The following is an 18,074-nucleotide window of genomic DNA, read 5'->3' as shown; positions in this document are numbered from 1 at the left end:
CTAGTCTCAAAAGAGATAGAATACTAAGTCTCTTGCGACACATGGTACAACAAGAGCGGCGAAGGACAAGCCTAGGTTTCGTTGATCATGGGGCAACGCATCGAAGAGAGCTGCGAAAGACATAGCGATAAAAAACACGACCATCTGGGATAAAGCAAGGCTAAATCCGTCTTTCGACGCGTTACTGCTGGTGTCACTGACAACCAATTATTAGGCAAAGCGAAGTCCGACTTGACCGACGCTATTTTCTTAAACGTCGATCGATAGCGGCATTAGAGCCCCGTCGTTCACGACCAAAAGAATCCACCGATCGCGAACGGCCCTGCTGCTCTACCTGTTTCGTTGCTGATGAGGAAGAGCTGTACCTTCTCGAATCCCGAGACGAAACGGATGGTCGACGCCTTTGAGCACCCCGTGTATTTTTCGGGTGCGAAGGAAACCTCGACAGCGAGCGTGATGAAGACCTCGAGTAGCTACTTCGCGACGATGCACTTCGAGAAGACTGAGAATGGGACCTAGACCGATCCCTTCTACGCCGTCCACGAGATCGTCCTTCTCGACGATTATCTGAATAAGAAGAATAGCTTCCCGAGCTAGAGCTTGAAGAAGAGGAAAGCGACGAGCTGCTCTCGGAATCACTAGAACTAGAAGACGAAACTGAGGAATCGTCCTCCTTTTGTCCGTCCAACGGGACTTTGGCCTGCTGCATGATCAATTTGGGAGCATTCTTTAAAAACTCGCGCAGCCCATCGGTGAGAGGACCCAGCCCGATCGAAGTAAAAAAATTGATTGCGTACCGCGTATTTCGCACGTTATCACGAGGAAACATTCCTTTGAACCATTCAGCCATTTCAAGATCGTCCGTTTCTAGTCGTTCCTTAAGACTGGCGATACCCAGAGCTTCCGCCATTTCCTGAACAAGAATCTTGACAAAGATACGACTGGATGAAGTAGTCTCGTCTTCATTCAAACGAACAATGGCTAGGACGCTCCAAGGCATCGAATCCGTGTGTAATAAATGTGCGAAAAGCTTTGCCACGTTGCGCAGCTTATTCGTCTCCAGTCGATGGATTGTTGTATACTGCTGGGCAAATGCATCCATAAATGCATTCTTCCAGCGGTCATGTAGCAAGCAAAATCGCGACGCGATTAATCCGTAGTAGCGCAAGAACGTACGCTCTTGAGAACAGCATTCAATCAGCATATTAATAAGCTCTTCTTCACGACCGTCTGGAATATCAACCTTGGCTAGTTTGTGCGCGCATTCCTCGAACGTAGCACTCGACATGATTGTCAAATAGATAGTCCGACGTAAATGAACCAGATCGGCTTCGGATAAGTCTCGCACCACGACTGTGCCATGCTTACTGTTCTGGTCTACAGAAACAATGGCCTCTTCCGTCTCGAACTCCCCTTCATTATCGTCGCCAGCTCCGTCTTCGTCACCACTCTCCCCGGAACTGGAGTCTTCTTCTTCTTCTTCATCATCATCGCTACCTAATCCTAAAATTTCGGCCCTTATGATACCCCATTCGGTTTCATTTTGCGCATACTCCGGGTCGACCGCAAACACATCCAACTCTTCCTGCTTTCGAAGATCTTCATCATCCAAGCTGATCTCGAACGTGATCTGATCATCCTGTTCGACTAAATCCAATTCTTTCGGAATGGGTGGATGCGAGCGAAAGCCTTCCTTGCGCAACTTGAGTAGAGTTTCCATTTGGTACTCGACTCGTGAGCTCAGCGACCCTTCATGCAACAGTCCACGGAGACGTTCCAAAACCGCACGGACTCCCGCCGGTGTGACTTCCAACAAGGCATAACCCGTGGTGCTCAAGAGCTGCACCGCGACTTGGACGGAATCGTCCGTCGGATCCCCGTCCAAGAGTACCGTCAAGATTTGCAAAATGAGCAATTCGTGGGTGACGGCCTGATGGAACAGGTGGCCAAGAAAGAGAGCCATAGCCACGCAGGAAGTCTTTTCCCGCCGCCGAAAATGCCTTCGAAAGGCCAGAATGGCCCGGATCGTGACGAGTTCACCCACTTCTGGCAATTTCGTGTTGAGGACTGCCACGAGGGCGGCATAGACGGCATTGTAGCTGGGTGCACTGACGGCGGCTTGGAGAATGGATTTCGCCAGGACGCCACGGAGACGAACAAGATTAACTTTGGCGAATAAGTCATGGACGAGCGGTTTTATTGTTTGGAGATTGAGACGATTAATAGTGCCATGAATGACTCGTTTTTGATCGTTCCACGTTTGTCGCTGTCTCGCGATTTCATTGTTCGTATTAGCGGAATCCTGCTGGGATGGCTGATTGTGATTGGATACGGTAGCTAATTCTCGCTGCTCCAGCATGCGTCTTTTGGCGGGCGGCATATAGACACCTTCGACAACGTGACCCCGCACCACGGGTGGAGGATGTTTCGCGACAACGGTCAACGTCGGACGGGTGCCGCGATCTTCCGGGATTTGGCCTTCTTCCTCGTCCTCTTCGGTAGGCCGAGACCGTTTCAGCTTGCTATCGCGCAACATCGGACTATTGTTCTCTGCGTGAACGACTTCCCCCATATCGATTGAAATCTCCAGGTAACGCTGACCTCGTTCCAGAATGCTTCCCGCAATTCGGTAGCCGACAATCCTAATGATCGTTCGAACGATGTCTTCCTGCTGGCGTCTTGCTGGTCCCTGGACTTGAATCGTCTGTACTTCTATCCAGTAGAGCACGATTGTGACATATTACCGCATATCCCGGGTGACAGCAGACGGACACAAAATCAATCAAGTTACCCGGAGATGGATACTATTTTTCGTGCTTGGGCCATTTTCATTCAAGTTGATTTCCGGCCCCAGCGTGATTGCTACCGTGTGGGAATTCTGACAATGAGACTGGATCATGCTTTCTTTGGGAGTGGTCCGATCCACCAAGGCGACCAAGATGATTCTCTCACAAAATTGAATACCAACAACACCAGACACCTCTATCAGCAACTAAACAGCTCATAAACAGAAACTCTCAATGATTGCTCGCCTCTTCAAAAAGACCACTACCATACATTCGGCGCCCGAACGAGCACCGCAAGCGACAAACGCTCAACCCAACGACGACGCCAACGACAACGTAGCGGATAAGAAAATCGGTAACGTGGCCCTTCCCATTCTTGGTGATCGCTCCATTATGCGTCGAAAGGCCTACGGCACGTCGTCTGTTCCGATACAAACAGATTTGCGTTGGAAAGTGGACCCAACTTTGGCCAATCGGATTGCCAATTTCAACCGCCACGGCGCCGAGCGGAGCGGCTATCACGATTCTCGATCGGTCTCCTTTTGGAGATCCGCCCGCAAGCAATTCTTTGCCGACGGAGCCAAACAGCCGCTGGTTTTTTACGATTCTAATACCGGCAAACCGCTGTTCCGGGCACCGGTCGGACGAAGCTGGGAGTCCTTCGAAAAGGAAAGTCGCAGTCACGGATGGCCCAGTTTTCGAGGTACGCATCTTGCATCTGACTATGAATTGGAACCCTTGTGGACTTGTATGCTAGGAGTGTCGATCAAGAGCAATTTACCTGTATCCATTTGGTCTCATTCGCCTTGTTTTTTCTACCTTGGTCAACCCTCAGACGCTGAAGTAGTTTGGGAAAACGTGCGTTGTTTACGAGATGGCGAATCCGTTTCGGTCGACGGCACGCACCTCGGTCACAATTTGCCTGATCGTAGCGGCAACCGCTACTGCATCAACCTCGTGAGCGTCGCCGGTCGTCCCCGTCCCGGTACAGTCGAGGAATGATCAACCGCTCCTCCCCTTTATCAACCTGTAGGCAAAACTAGCTTCACATTGTAAACAATAAGTACAGATCATTTAAGTACTCGAGCTTTTAGTAACACGTGACTCGTCTTTGGTCCAAGGTCCTTCTAGACGAAGTTTGACGTCAATAGGTGGCTTGCTTTTGCAAAAGACGGTCACACGTAATTTTGTGAACACACGGATCTCCAAAACATTACCCCACGGCTCGATCGGCTGCCCTTGCACCTGAGTCTGCTGCTCCAAAACTATATGGCGGCCACCAAACTCATCTCCTCCGGCTGTGAATGTCAAGGTATCCTTGTGCTCCTCCAAAAAGAGCAAAACAGCAATACCTAAGCTCGGCACAAAGACTGTAAAGGTGGATACACCCACCGACAAAACGATACCAAGCTGGGATTTCATTGGTTTTGCTTTGACAAACAGAGACAAAAATACGCGATCGCACCGCTCTTGTGCTTTCTTGGAAGCCATGCGCTTTTCGTTGCAGTGCGCAGCAATGGATTCGACCGCATCGGTGTCCAAAGGAAAAGTTTGAACCGCTTCCGGACCGTCAATGGTAGCCTGCAACAGTCGATGGACAATAACATCGGCATATCGACGAATTGGGCTCGTAAAATGAGTATAGTAGGGAATATTCAGGGCGAAATGTTTCCAGGCCGCCATGTCCATCGTACCCGCCGCAAAGTAGTCGGCCGGTTGCATAGGTGTCATCAGCATCTGCGTCACACACTGCAAGACGAGTGGGTCGCTACATTCACGGCCCAAGCGACATAATGACGCATGTAGTGCCTGACTCGACGAAATGTCCACGTTGAATCCCATCCCAGCCTTGGCCACGCTTGCAACCTTGTCCAACCCATCTTCCAGGGGTTCGGGATGGCGCCGCAACATGGCGCGTCTACCAGTATGCGTGATTAAGCGCTCTGCCACCAGGTAGTTTGCCATGAGCATGTACTCTTCTACCAGCCTGTTTGAATCCCTCAGTGGATACGGTGCCGCCAAAAGTGGTGTTTGACCGTCTGTATCTAGTTGAAATGTAAGTTTAATGCCATTCAAGGCAAGGGCGCCATTGTCAAAACGCAACTGTCGACGAGCCATGGCGACACGATGCATGAGCCGTACATCTTGAGCTACCTGGGCAGTTGTGTGTCCGCCGGTTGGGCGCCGACTTTCCGGCCAAAGAGCTTCGTCAATTGCCTTGTCCGACTCTCCTCGTCCGACCTTACCATCAATGATATTCTGGGCTGTGGCGTAGTCCAGCCGAGCACAGGACTTAATCACGCTTCTTCCATACCAGACGTCCGGATTTCCGTTCTTCTGACGAACTGTTCCGTCCACATTCATGGTCCAAACACAAGAAAAGGCTAAACGTTCGACGTTTTCGTTCAGACTACAGGCTACTTCGCATAGCGGTCGGGGTAACATGGGAACCGTCCTGTCCACCAAGTAGACCGTCGTGGCCCGATACTGGGCTTCCGTGTCTACCGGCGAATCGGGCCGCACAAAGTAGGAGACATCCGCAATGTGCACACCAATTTCGACGCGGCCGTCCGCGAGCTTGGTCACGTGAAGAGCATCGTCCAAATCTTTGGCTGTCGTTGGATCTATGGTAAAGATACGCGCATCGCGATAGTCGCGACGACCCGCATACATTTCTGGGGTAGGTTTCCATCCCAGCTCGCCCGTGCTGGTAACAAACACACCACTGGCGACGGCATTCTCCACATTTTGAAGCACCTCTCGATCGAAATCGCCGTGATCCACATCGTGCTCAAGCAGCAGAGCTTGTATTTCGTTTTCTAATATGCATGATTTTCCCAGAACCTGGACGTTCTGACAAGGCGGCCACCGTTGTGTACATTCCCAAGAGCCAAACACGTACTCGGCTTTGTACAACATACCATCTTCAAGTTTGACGTCAAGCTTATCCGGACAAAGGAACTGTGGCAGTGAGGAGTTGTTGGGCGTAAACAGGATGACGTTGCCATGCGGCAATCGTTTGAGGCTGCCCACGATACGCCGTCGCGGGACCAAGGACGCGCTAGGCGTAAGTTCGGAATGTGTCACCGCCTTGGGTGCGACGACGTGCACTACCTTGCCGCGGCGTTGTTGAGGAGATTCGCTTGTATTACGATTCTCCACCGATCGTGGAGCCATGGTCCGACGGGGGATGGCAACCATTGGATTCCACAAATCCATCTGCGTTTCATCGTCCTGCCACGTAACGAGCTCGGCATCGTCTGGACCCTTCCGCCACAGCGTCTCGTCGTCCTCATTGTCGTCGTCGTGATGCTCCGCGACTCGTGCTCTGCCTTCCTGCGGCGTCGTAGTCGTCTTCTGGTCTTCTAACGGTAGGAGCTCCACAAAGACGATATCACCATCCATTGCACGATTCCGTTCGAAAAAAGAGGGAATACAGATGTCGACTTTATAAATACCACGATCGCAGGTTACAAAACTGGCGGCATCGTTCGAAGCCGTTGACGGTAGCACACGGAGTTTGCCTCGCACCAGCTTATCAGCCGCGTGTGGCGAGACGTAACGCTGCATGCAAGCCTCGTAGGTTTCGTGTGGTGGATACGGTAACGCATTCGGCATGTTCCGAGCTTGCTGCTGACGCTGGCGTTGATTCTGGCCGTTGTTCTGTTTAGTAGATCGTTGCGAGTGGTGAGAATCATTCCCATTCTTCTGGAAGGGATCGTGCGGCTTTTTGTCGGTGCGATTACCACGGCCTCCGGATGCGTTGTGGCGACTCTTGCCTTTGCCATGGCTTTGTCGTCCGTTGCTCTTCTGGTCCATCTCTAGCGACATTCCGCTGACTTGGTCTCCCTTTCCAAAGGAAGCTTTCCTTAAATCAAGTGACTCCGTTTCACTTTTCTCTCTACTCCTCTCGCACACTTCGCTACTCTATTCTGTCGATGACTGTTGATAGATCTGAGAAGAGTCCTGTACCAATCGTGCCATTGTCGCAACGATCGCTACGGTACGTCCTTTTTCGATCCGTGTCATGGTCCCTCCTAGTCGTTCTCCCGCCGTCCGCAAATGGATCACGCTTTACCCGTGACTGATGTAAGTGAAGTTCCTCTTCACTGACCGTGAACATTGTACTCGACCGTCCGACGTCCGTATCAAGCTCCTTTCCTCACTCACCGGCAAGAATTACGTATTGATGAGCTCGGCAACCAACCAAAAAGGTCCCCGCGCAACACGAACTGTAGCGACACGGTACAGCTATGTTTTCGCACAGAACATCTTGAAAAGAAGATCAAGAAAAGCATCAGACTTTCCTTGACGGAATTGAAGTGCGTATTAGTGGGCTCCCGTTGGTGGATCAATCTGTCTATCTTGACGATTTTTGCGTAACATATTTCGTCCGTCCGACTTGTACGCTAATCATGGCTCCGACGAACAATCAGCTGTACAAAACCCGTCAATTGACGGGTGCCAAAGCACCCAAGGCCAAGGTCGCCCGTTACCTCAAATCGACCGAAGCGGTCCTACGCGAGCCCGGAAAGAACGCTCTTCTACTGCAGGGGATTTCTTGTTCCCAAACCATGACCCAAGTTCTGAAAGAACTGCGGGCCGTCCAGGCGCCACGCGCCAAACTACTGACCAAAAAGAACCAAATTGTGCCCTTTTCCACGTCCGGACAACAAAGTTTGGAATTTTTAACCACCAAAAATGATTGCGCTCTACTTGCATTGGCGTCGCACAACAAAAAGCGCCCCAACAATCTGATTTTGGGACGCACCTTTGATCGGACTATACTGGATCTGTGTGAACTCGGCGTCCTGCGATTCAAGTCCATGCACGATTACGGCGGCAGTGTGCCCAAAAAACGAATCGGCAGCAAACCATTGTTACTCTTTGTGGGGGACGGCTGGGAACAAAGCAGTAATCTGGATGCAAGAAATTTACGGAACCTGCTTGTGGATTTCTACCGTGGTGATGTTGTTGACAAGCTTACCTTGAGCGGCATCGACCATGCGATCGTTTTTACCTGGGCCGACGTAGCTAGTAGCAATGGAATCGCTAGTCGGTCACTGATTCACCAACGCACATACTTTGTCAAATTGAAGAAGAATGTGAACAGCAGCATTAATAGTTCTGCGCCGTTGCCGCAGTTGATTCCGTCTGGCCCGGATCTGGATTTGGTGGTGCGACGATCGCAGTGGGCCGAATCGGACCTATACCAGGCCGCACGCAAACAGCCGTCTTCGGCCAAGCCTAAAAAGACCAAGAATCATTCTACCAACATGTTTGGGGAAACCATTGGTCGCCTGCATGTAACCAAGCAAGATGTGGACGGACGACAAGGACGCAAGGTCAAGGCCCTGCGACGGGCAGAAAAAATCGCGAACGTTGAAGAAAAAGCCGCAATCGAAGCCGAGCTGGAGCAGGAAAAATCGGAAATGTCAACGGAATTCAAAGCGACCTTTGGCTTTGCCGAAAATCAGTAGAGAAACAGTACCGGGATGTCTTCTGTCAAATCATAGTACATTGCAAAATTCCTTAAAATAAGATTGCCATCTTGTTAACAGTTAAACACTTTGAATATTTTAAGTTTCACGACATGTCTACTTCCAACCCAATGTTTTGTTCTTTGGATTTTTGAACGACCAAGTCGGCCGTCAACACATCCTGAATGGCGGTACCGACCGATTTGAAAAATGTACAGTCGAATGGAGAGGAGTTCTTATTCATCCACTCATTCTCACGGTTCTCGTCCTGACATTGCAAAAGATCGCCCAACAAAGCAACCGGATGCGACATGGACACATTCTTCAGATCTCCCACGGTTCGGGCTTCCGGCGTGTCTATAAGCACTTTGCAACGATCGACGGTCCGAGCCGAAATTTCCTGCATGTCTGGTGTGTACGATCCCACACCGGCAATATGGGTTCCGGGACGCAGCAAACTACCGTCAAACAAAGGCGTGGCCGTGTTGGTAGCCGTGACGACCACATCTGCCGTCGCTAGAGTTTCGGCTACCTTCAGGCGATCCGACAGATCCACAACGTGCACGTGATCTACCCAGTCCGTGGCTTCTAGAGTGGATTGCAAAGCCTCGGCTCGGGAGCGAGTGCGATTGATGAGGGTCACGAGTGGCAGCGACTTTTCCAAGGCAGTAGCCAGAGCCTGGACGTGTAATTCCGCCTGCAGTCCGGCACCAAACACAACAATGTGGGCTGCGTCTGGACGCAACAGTTGGGCCGAGAGGGCACTCCCGGTGGCGGTTCGCATGGCTGTCAAGTACGTGCCAGCAACCACGGCCTGGACCATACCCGTCGAGGGATGCAAGCTTAGAATGGAAGCCGGAACGAGCGGTAAACCCCGTTTCCCATTGTTGGATCGAATGGAGACTACTTTGAGACCCATGTGATCACGCTCTTTTGTTTGATACGCTGCCGGTTTAAAGAGCGTCCAGTCCTGAGCTGCCTCGCTGGAAGAGGAATTCGAGACACCAGGATCAGCGTAAGCAAGTCCCAGACGAGTGGGGACTTGGGCGGTGTCGGCAGCGACGGCTTGAAACGCAAGCCGGTTGACCTGGAGGCAGTCCTTCATGGTCAAAACCCTCTTGACGTCCGATTCAGACAGCATCAACATACTATGTAGCAGAGTCCGCCGCATTTCCCAAAAATGTGTAGGAAAGAAAAATAAATGTCAGCTCGTTTCGGAATCGAAAGCAAAGGTGCGTTTCTGGCAACGATTGTGAGGATTGATAGCGACAGTATATCGATAGATTTTTTAAGTACGACATCAAGACCCTAAAAAATAAGAAAAAGACAGGGCAACAAATACATCCACTGGACTTGTCAAGCTAATGTAGTAATAGTATCTCATGTAAGAACAGAGAGAATGTAAATGTTAAAAGTAATAGAAGCCGCATGAGCACAAATGTAGAGCTAGTAGAGAGGGAACCGAAACGACATCCTCAACACTATTCTAAACATGACAGTGTCAGTAGCGGAAGATTGCGATTTCAGCGTCATTGCAGTGCCCGATATCTTGAGCCTGATATCCAGCGCTATAAAAATGAATGGCAATGCTATGTAATGAAACAAAAAGAATTAATCTAGGTCGAAACAGAAAGACGTGGTTGCTGAAACGAGAATGGTTTGTGAAAACTCAAAGTCGTACAAATGCTGTTTTCATCATAGGACAAGCAACGCCGCTGTCGTACTCTTCGGAGCCAGATTCCAAGTTAGCGATGAATTGATAATGCTTCGCTGCGCGCTCAAAGCAAGTTGATCTCAACGTTCCTGTATGGACGACACTTTCCCATTGTAAGTTTTTCGGGAGTTGGCAAGCTACACCACAATTGGAGTTCCGGGCGGATGTCCGGTGCGGGTGCAACACACCGCGGGGTAGGTTTCGTGCTCCCCCGTGTGCCGGAGCATCTGTGACGTGACGCAACAACTACACCACAGACTACAGCACAAATCTTCGCAACCGGCGCAGCGTGTTTCGGGAATTTGATACCGGGCCCGGACGTTTTCGCGGACCCGGCACAGACTGTAAACGGCCCAAACAGATACTACGAAACTTCCCACAAACTTGAGAACGGCAATGGAAGTTGGCGTGGGTACCCCCTGTGTCGCGTAGGGCAACTCGGCCATCAGCAAACAGGTCGAGTACGCGTAGTAGGAAGCAACGAGGAGGACAACGACGCGGAACGTGTTCGCCGTAGACGCAATGGGTCCGTATTCGCCCAACCAAGTCAACTGCATCCGACTCATAATCTGCCCCATGGCAATTTGCGTACAACAGAGGGCACACCAGAGTGTGGGGTGGCACACACCGAGGGCGCAGCAGTCGCAGAGTCCGTCCTTCCATTGCCCTACCGGTGCCCGGAGGCGCAGACCATCGTAGGTGAGGGGCAACGGGGTCAAGAAGACTTGGCCTTCCGTTACACCACCTTGGGGGACTTGGCAGGTGAAAACTTTGTCCGGGTCGCCATTAATTTCGGCTTCAAAGGTGTAGCCGGCCTGGAGAGAAGCCGGGGCCGTGACGTGTACCATGAGCGTTTCCTCGGTGGGATTCAAGGGAGCCGAGCCTTCCGCGTTGGTATACGGAGTGTCGGACATATCCATGGTGACAGTCAGAGACGATTGCGTACTTTTTACACTTTACGATAAGAGTAAGAGAGGGAGTCGCTGTCGATGTTGGACGCAAACGCTTGGTAGGACTTGCTTCTCTCCGTCAATCACTAACAGTTACTCGACTCGAGTGGATGGATGGTCGAATTCGGTATCGATCGATTGTCGCTCACAGTCACCCCCACCTTTTCTGCTGTAAGTTACAGTCGAGTTTCCACCGAATGCGAGCATTTACATTCCTGTCCACGAATCCGGCACGCGCGTCGATAACGTCAAACTATATATAGTTCGGACACTTCCTGTGCGAAAACAGAAACACCGACACTGCGGGCGTGATCCACTTCACTCTCAAATGCTCGGATTGGAAACGGGGTGGCGTTTTGACGTTGTGATATCGTGACTGAATACAAAAAACTGGGATTGCCCGGCCCGACCGAGATTGATTCATGTTCTACTCGTGGGAGATTGCGAGTGAATGGTTGAGCGTAAACGTTTCCGCAATACTCCAATGATGTAACGTACATACGTTGGACATGAATTTGCGTAAATAGCTTTTTATTTTTTACATTGACTAACTGTACACTGCTCTGTGAGGGCATAAACCAAGGCACAGTCGGATGGAATAGTAATCCCGCCGTGCAGCAGTAATCGGACGCCCAAGTCACTTTGAGTCAGTGGTGCCTGTGCCTGTGAATTCCTATTTGTCGGTGTCCCTCGCCAAAGCGTGACTCGATTTCGTACCGCGCTCGAGTCTTTTTCGCCTTCCTACTAGGTACTCTTGACTGTGAGGACTGGCTTTTTGTCTACTCAACTTTGATGGAAGACCCAATTTTCGAAAAATCTATAAATGAACTAAGGCTTTGGATTCGTAGGTCATTTTCAGTGACTGTTCCACGGCGTTTCCTCCAAGATGTCGCCATGGTATTTAACGAATTTCGGTCTCGCTTCACTGCCCGCACGCGCGACACCACATTGCCATTCCGATCGTTCTTTGTCACTCCGCGTTGGGGACTTTTAGGACTCGTCCGTACGATAGTAGAGCTAGCTAGCTAGCTCTAGTAGTAGAGCTTCCCAGCAAGGGTGGGGGGATACGATACCGTACTGCATGTACCTATGCGTTCCGAACCTGCATCGAAGAAATGTACGCGACGCGACACACAAGAGAGATATGTGCCAGTACGACGGGACAAAACCCGCCCTTTCTCTCCCCCCCCTCTTTTTGCGGGTGTCTGCCAAAAGACTTTTCTCCCCCGAACAATCCTTGTCTTTCCAATAGAACGAACAGTCCCACATTGCAACGTCTCGTCTCGTTACTACTACAACTAAATCCATCCATCCATCCATCCATCCTCGTAAGAGTCTGCGGGAGCGATCCTTGGTGTTCCACGCGCACGTGGGTGACCCGCAAAGCTAGTCCTGGGTTGCGCGACCCCGGACGTTCGATCTTTCCCGGTCACTGCCGTTTTTCGCACGTACGGGATTCCACTTTTGTTTTTCTCGAATAACCTTGCGTCGCTGCCACTGGACGGTTGGCGTTGCGGCCTATCGTGCTCAGTCTGCTGGATTGGTGAGAGGAACCGAGTCCGACGCCGGGATCGCTTTTGCGGACGGGAATACACGAAATTTTGAGCTACCCACACACTTGTCAAGAATCACGCCATCCTCCTCCGCAAACCACAATCAGTCCCTCGCTCGTAGTGTGTGTAGTGTGGGAGACTTGCCAAAAAAGGCACCCAGCCATTCTCTGAATCTTTTCGCGAGCCACCATTGCCAGTCAAAAAAACATCCATTACTATGGAACGGTTGGGCACGGACTTCAACGCCACTGGTTCCGTCATGAGCAAACGGGAACTGGAAGAACTCCGGCGGAAAAAGGGAGAATGCGTCCGTTGCGGACAAAAATGTTTCCAGAAGAAGCTCTTCAAAATGATTCCCATTACGGATCACGGCAAGGTGCTCAACGGGCGCTGTTTGGGTTGCAATCCTCTGCCCGGGGACGGCGACGCCTCGGGCGTACTGCCGGCCGTATCGCGACCCGCCACGATGCAAGATCTCCAACGCTTCAATCGGTCACAGAACAATCTCGTTTTGCCGCCGAATACCGCTAACACCGCTACCGGGAGTGTTGCCGGAGGAAGCGTTTCGGGGAGTGCAAACGGAGGGGGGTCCCGGTCCAATTCGTCACGCACGTTTACCCCCATGACGAACACACCGACGGGGAGCCACAACGGTAACGTTGGTACGGGTAATTCTTCCACTACACCCCGTCGCAGCGCCCCTCGGGCATCCTCTTCGCGGGGCTTGATCAGGGGACAGTCGGAACGTGCCAGGGCATCGTCGGGTACGGCCGCTTCGATTACCACCGCCACGGGACGGTCGATGGAGAGTCTCTTGCAACAGCAATCGGAAGAAGTCCGATTGGAATCGTCACAGCTAACGCCGTCATCGTCGCACCCCGACCAAGATCACATTCCCGAACAGTGTCGTCAACAGTTGCATTACGGGTCCACGGCATCGCCGTCAACTGGTTTCTTGTCCCAACGTAGGAACGGCTTGCAACGTGGGGGTAGTTTTGCGCGGACCGGACGGGGTTCGCCGGAAGTTTACGGAGAGACTCTGTCCATGTCGCGGAGTTGCTCCACGTCTCCGGCCAATACACCAACCGGATCATCGCCGCGGTACGACATGGAACACCGACAAAGCAGTGTCCGCAGTGGATTGTCCCACATTAGTTTGGATTCGGCCTTGTCCGGCGCCTCCGCGATATCGTCGCCGCATCCACACTGGCAACAAATCGAGGAAAGTCCCGTCAATAGGAGGAACAGTGTCAACACCAGTATCGACGGCAGTATCAGCAGTAGTGCACACGTGCGTCAATCACCACACTGTAGCAATAGTGGTGTCGATACGAGTGTGAATGGTTCCGGTGACTTGGTCCACACGGGGCCGACCACACACCCTTACTACGAGCACGACACCTTCGCGGTCCCGTCATCGCGCGCTACGGATACCTCCTACGAATCGCTTCCATCTCACCACATCTCGACGGCGTCCACGGACGACGTATCGGGAAATGATGAACTACACGATGCACCATCTCCTGTCACGGAACAGAGACCGGATGTGGATTTGCCACAGCAACAACCAGACACCAATTTAACGGCTCATCCAACTGCCGCAGAGCTTTTGGATTACTATCGTCGAACCTTTCGAGAAGCATCCCAACGCTCGTTACAGCACCACGGTAGCAACGGTACTGGATCGGTCGCTGGGGGCCGGATGACTAGCGGGTCGCTGAGTGGCAGCGGTGGCCCCGAAACGACAGGAATGCCAGCAGGGGAGAGCGATCATCTTCCTTCCCACGGTGTGTTGAACCGCGGCGGTGTCGTGTCTTTTCAGCACTTGCAACATCAAGGGAATCAAGCACAAGGTCCGCAGAGTCTCACTGGTACCGTCAATAGTAGTTCGCATCATCATCGACGTGGAAGTTCACGGCCCAGCAGCTCGCGATCTTTGGATTCGATGAGTAGTTTTGGGGAAGAAGTGAACGCCAGCATTTTGAATAGCAATGATGCGGAGAGCGCCCCGAGCGATACGAGCTTTCGAGAAAGCTCTGCGGTATCACAAGATCCTGGCGTCGCCCGCATTCAACAAGCCGGTGTGGATTTCGTTGAAGTTCTCAATACTTTACGGGATCTCCCGGACTCTTTGCGTACACAAACAGCTGGTTTGCACGTATTGTCTGAATTGACCCTGAGTGAAGAAGATTCGGAGACGTTGCTCAATATTGGAGTGGTGCAGGTAATCTTAGACGCAATGCGTCGTTACGCCCACGATACGTCTCAGGTCGAATTGCAAACGGCCGCCTGTCGAGCTATTCTAAACGTTACGGGAACGTCGGAAGCGCAAATAAATTTTGTGCAAAACCAAACGGTTGAACATGTGTCCACCCTGATGCAAAATCTTTTGGAGAATGCGACCGTGCAGGAATATGCAATGGCAACCATCGCCAATTTGAGTGTCCTTGAAGCGAACTTGCCGATTCTGATAGAAGAACACTCGGTCACACGCATTGTTGAAGCTATGAACAAGCATTCCGAAAATCGTCAAGTCCAAATAAAGGGTTGTTCCGCCATTACCAACATGGCTTCACACACGACGCCTTTGAAAAAGACCATCATGGACCAAGGAGGAGGCGGAGCTGTGGTCGTTTCCATGGTGATGCATCCTGGCGATGTCGAATTGCAGGAAAAAGCACTGCAGGCCTTGCGCAATTTGTCGGCAAACTCAGACGAGAACAAAATGGAGCTAGCTCGCATTGGCGGGATCGAATCAGTGATTGGTGCCATGCAAGTCCACCGCGACGAAGCTGGTATTCAAAAAACTGGATCCTGGAGCTTGTCCAACTTAGCCGGTTTCGTTGATAACAAAAGGATAATTGGCGAGTGCGGGGGAGTGGACGTGATTGTGCGAGCTATGTGGGTACATTCGGATGAAGTATCGGTTCAAGAATGGTGCTGTCGAGCCTTGTTTACCTTGGCACTGGAGCCCCAGAACCGATTGGTAGTTTTGGACGTGGGTGGGATCTCGGCTGTAGTTAATGCTATGCAAGCACATGTAGATTCATCGACGGTTCAGGAAATGGGATGTGCTGTCTTGTGCAATCTAGCAACAGATCAAGCAACCAAGCTTCGCATTGTAGACGAGGAAGCCTTGGATGCCATCGTGTTGGCCATGGTCCTATTTGGCGACGAAATCAAAGTACAACAGCAAGGATGTCAAATTTTATCACAGCTTTGTGTTGCCGAAAACCTTAAATCATTACAAGCGTCAAACGCGGGAGAGCTAGCGCTGGCAGCGGCGCACAAATTCCCGGAATGCGACGCGCCAGCACAGTGGTTGTTGAATTCGCTCGAAGAATTTGCTGCTGCGTATATTGAGACTACGGAAGCCCACCATTAGTGGCACGCTATGGAGTTGCGAGTTGACGAGCGTTTCTGGCGTTAATTTTGCCGGCTCCTAGGAGTTGGGACAATAGATCACCAACGCCCAATTCGGTATGCAGTTTTAGAATCATCAATTCCACGAAGTTCAAGGTTAAAAAGCGGGAAAAGGCATGTAAGGCAAATAGGCACAAGCAAAAAGACAATTTATTAGCTGCATAACTTATTCCCTGCCGTCTTCCAGCGCTCTAGTACATTTATGGACACTTCCTATTTACAATAGCCGATCCCCATTCTTCGTATTCGGCTTTGGTAATCCACATATCATGAAATGTTCCGAGGCTACCCAAAATGCTTCCACCCAGCCAGCTCAAGATAGCTCTTTCCGCCACCGCGGGTGCCAACAGCTTGACCTTCCACCCCGGCGTGTGCACATGAATCAAACTCTCTATATTTTCCCGTAGCGTTTCCGGAAAGGCTTGTTCGGTCGGTCCCAGACACGATCCGCCCCCACCCAATACCACGTTACCCAGCAGGGCGCCTTGCTGATCACGGTCGCATCGGTAGGCGGCGTCGCAGACCATTTGTGCGAGCGGTGCCGCCGTGAGTTGCGTGCGGAGGGTATGCCAGTGCGGAGCGCACGCTTTTTGGAGCGGACGGTTGGAAAATCGACGTTTCGCGGCGGGCTTGCTTCGCCGCTTTGTTCGTCGTTTGGACAAGCCAACTGCGGCCGCTTCGGAATACAACTCGTCGTCGGCTCCATCGCCGTCGCTGGGTTGAGCCTCCGCGTTTTGGAGCAATTCGTCTAGCTCGGCTTGTTGAGCTTGTAGTGCTTCTTGTCGTCGCGTGACGGATATGGGATCATCGCCGAGCAACAGATCCGCAACGGCAAAGCGAACCTTCGAGGGAACGTCCACTCCGGTCCCGTCCGGAAGGTAAAAAGTTTTGTGGGGGGCGTGGAAGGTTGCCGTGGCGGCTGCCGGAGCCATGTTGATGGCGGCGCCCGCCCCAAGTTCCCGGCATTCCTGTGCCAAGGCTAGTCGAGCTGCGTGGTAAATATCCTTACCACGCTGCAATTCGGGTTGCCGAAATCGATACAGAGGCAGGATGGGGGACTTGTGCAATTGGTCCAACTGTTGCAGAATCAGTTCGTCCATGGCGTGTACCCCGATCGGACTGACCTTGATGTTGGCCTTTTCTGCAAAACCTTCAAAGACGGGGGTAACCGTGGTATGACTCGACCCCACGTCAACCACGGTAGCCGTCGTCCGTCCGCAGCCGTAACAACTCAAGACGGCATCCTTACCCAGAAACGTGGCTGGGACGTCGACGGTTTCGAACAAGACTTCGAGCGTTTGCTGTCGAATGGCGGGAGTGTTGTATGCGCGTTCCACCAACAGCAAGGGGTGCTCCGAAGGATCCGCCTTTAAAGAGGCTTTGTAGCCGTGAGTGAGGAACGTAGGTAACAAGTCGTTCCAGTCCGAGCCGTCCACTTTGGGCTCGGTATCGTACCAGAGACCCGTCGTGGTATGCACTGGATTGACTACTTTATAGGTCCCGTCCGACTTGCTTTTGGGATCAATAGGACCGTGGAAGTAGTCGTAATTCGCTTTCTGTATACTGTGGTGATGTGCTAGAGAAGGATCATCCTGTTGACTGTTGCTGTTGCCGCTAGTGTTCCCATCGCTTTCTTCTCGGGACACTGCAACATTCTGAGAAAGTGATAACGCAAGAAAGTAAGGACAAATTTGACATTCGTGAGCGAGAAGCAATTCCTTGTGACGGCTTGCATACGTTTATATATTCTCTGATCGCTCCCTACGTACCGATCGAAAGTAGCTTTTCGGCGTATCACTACCGGCCCAACCAATCTTGGTGGAATAATGTCCAACGTCGGCTACCACTGCTCCAACCTGATCGCCACTGTAAAACGAGGCCGCCATATTGCGTGTTTACGGTGAAGTGTCAATCCGAGTCTCCTGCGGAATCAAAAGAAATTGGCGCGACCCGTAAGAATTCCAAACAATGAAATTAACAGTAAATAGTGAACGCGGCGATAGAATGGCGGTTGCCTCACAAGCTAAGTGAGCAACAAAAAGTATGAGACGACCTTTTCATTTTAGTGTTATGCCTCGTGGTGCTGTCGAGCCTCAATTCCGTCTGGTATTCGACCGTGACAGACACTAGCTGAGACTCGTTTGGCCAATCAAAATACACTACGATGG

At 51.6% G+C, this 18,074-nt stretch overlaps 7 protein-coding genes across 7 annotated transcripts; 2 read left to right on the top strand and 5 right to left on the bottom strand.

The window, feature by feature from the left end:
- Positions 1-241: 241 nt before the first annotated feature.
- Positions 242-2,269, bottom strand: PHATRDRAFT_11785 (predicted protein; the record flags this gene model as incomplete). Its single annotated transcript, XM_002179156.1, has 3 exons — positions 242-530; positions 621-1,367; positions 1,410-2,269. Coding segments are annotated over 3 exons (1,896 nt in total), but the record flags the coding sequence as incomplete, so codon positions are not given.
- Positions 2,270-3,926: 1,657 nt separating this feature from the next.
- PHATRDRAFT_26775 (predicted protein) lies at positions 3,927-5,783 on the bottom strand (the record flags this gene model as incomplete). The annotated part of the gene is made up of 1 exon (XM_002179155.1): positions 3,927-5,783. A coding segment is annotated over exon 1 (1,779 nt), but the record flags the coding sequence as incomplete, so codon positions are not given.
- Positions 5,784-7,201: 1,418 nt separating this feature from the next.
- PHATRDRAFT_19647 (predicted protein) lies at positions 7,202-8,266 on the top strand (the record flags this gene model as incomplete). Its single annotated transcript, XM_002179373.1, has 1 exon — positions 7,202-8,266. The coding sequence occupies one exon, from the start codon at positions 7,202-7,204 to the stop codon at positions 8,264-8,266; it is 1,065 nt and encodes a 354-aa protein (XP_002179409.1).
- Positions 8,267-8,372: 106 nt separating this feature from the next.
- Positions 8,373-9,413, bottom strand: PHATRDRAFT_34775 (predicted protein; the record flags this gene model as incomplete). The annotated part of the gene is made up of 1 exon (XM_002179154.1): positions 8,373-9,413. The coding sequence occupies one exon, from the start codon at positions 9,411-9,413 to the stop codon at positions 8,373-8,375; it is 1,041 nt and encodes a 346-aa protein (XP_002179190.1).
- A 435-nt stretch (positions 9,414-9,848) lies between these two features.
- On the bottom strand, positions 9,849-11,025 carry PHATRDRAFT_45155 (predicted protein). The gene has a single exon (XM_002179153.1). It carries the CDS (start codon positions 10,898-10,900, stop codon positions 10,118-10,120), a length of 783 nt encoding a protein of 260 aa, XP_002179189.1. The 5' UTR covers positions 10,901-11,025; the 3' UTR covers positions 9,849-10,117.
- A 1,675-nt stretch (positions 11,026-12,700) lies between these two features.
- On the top strand, positions 12,701-15,868 carry PHATRDRAFT_45154 (predicted protein; the record flags this gene model as incomplete). The annotated part of the gene is made up of 1 exon (XM_002179372.1): positions 12,701-15,868. One exon carries the CDS (start codon positions 12,701-12,703, stop codon positions 15,866-15,868), a length of 3,168 nt encoding a protein of 1,055 aa, XP_002179408.1.
- Positions 15,869-16,036: 168 nt separating this feature from the next.
- On the bottom strand, positions 16,037-17,936 carry PHATRDRAFT_45153 (predicted protein). The gene is made up of 2 exons (XM_002179152.1): positions 17,676-17,936; positions 16,037-17,561 (listed from the first exon to the last, which is right to left on the bottom strand). Exons 1-2 carry the CDS (start codon positions 17,790-17,792, stop codon positions 16,107-16,109), a joined length of 1,572 nt encoding a protein of 523 aa, XP_002179188.1. The 5' UTR covers positions 17,793-17,936; the 3' UTR covers positions 16,037-16,106.
- Between the last annotated feature and the right edge of the window lie 138 nt (positions 17,937-18,074).

The sequence above is a fragment of the Phaeodactylum tricornutum genome, chromosome 6 (genome assembly GCF_000150955.2).
Source record: "Phaeodactylum tricornutum CCAP 1055/1 chromosome 6, whole genome shotgun sequence".
Taxonomy (NCBI): Eukaryota; Bacillariophyta; class Bacillariophyceae; order Surirellales; family Neidiaceae; genus Phaeodactylum; species Phaeodactylum tricornutum.
Note: the sequence above shows the minus strand (reverse complement) of the source record. Positions and strands in the feature narration are given on the sequence as shown.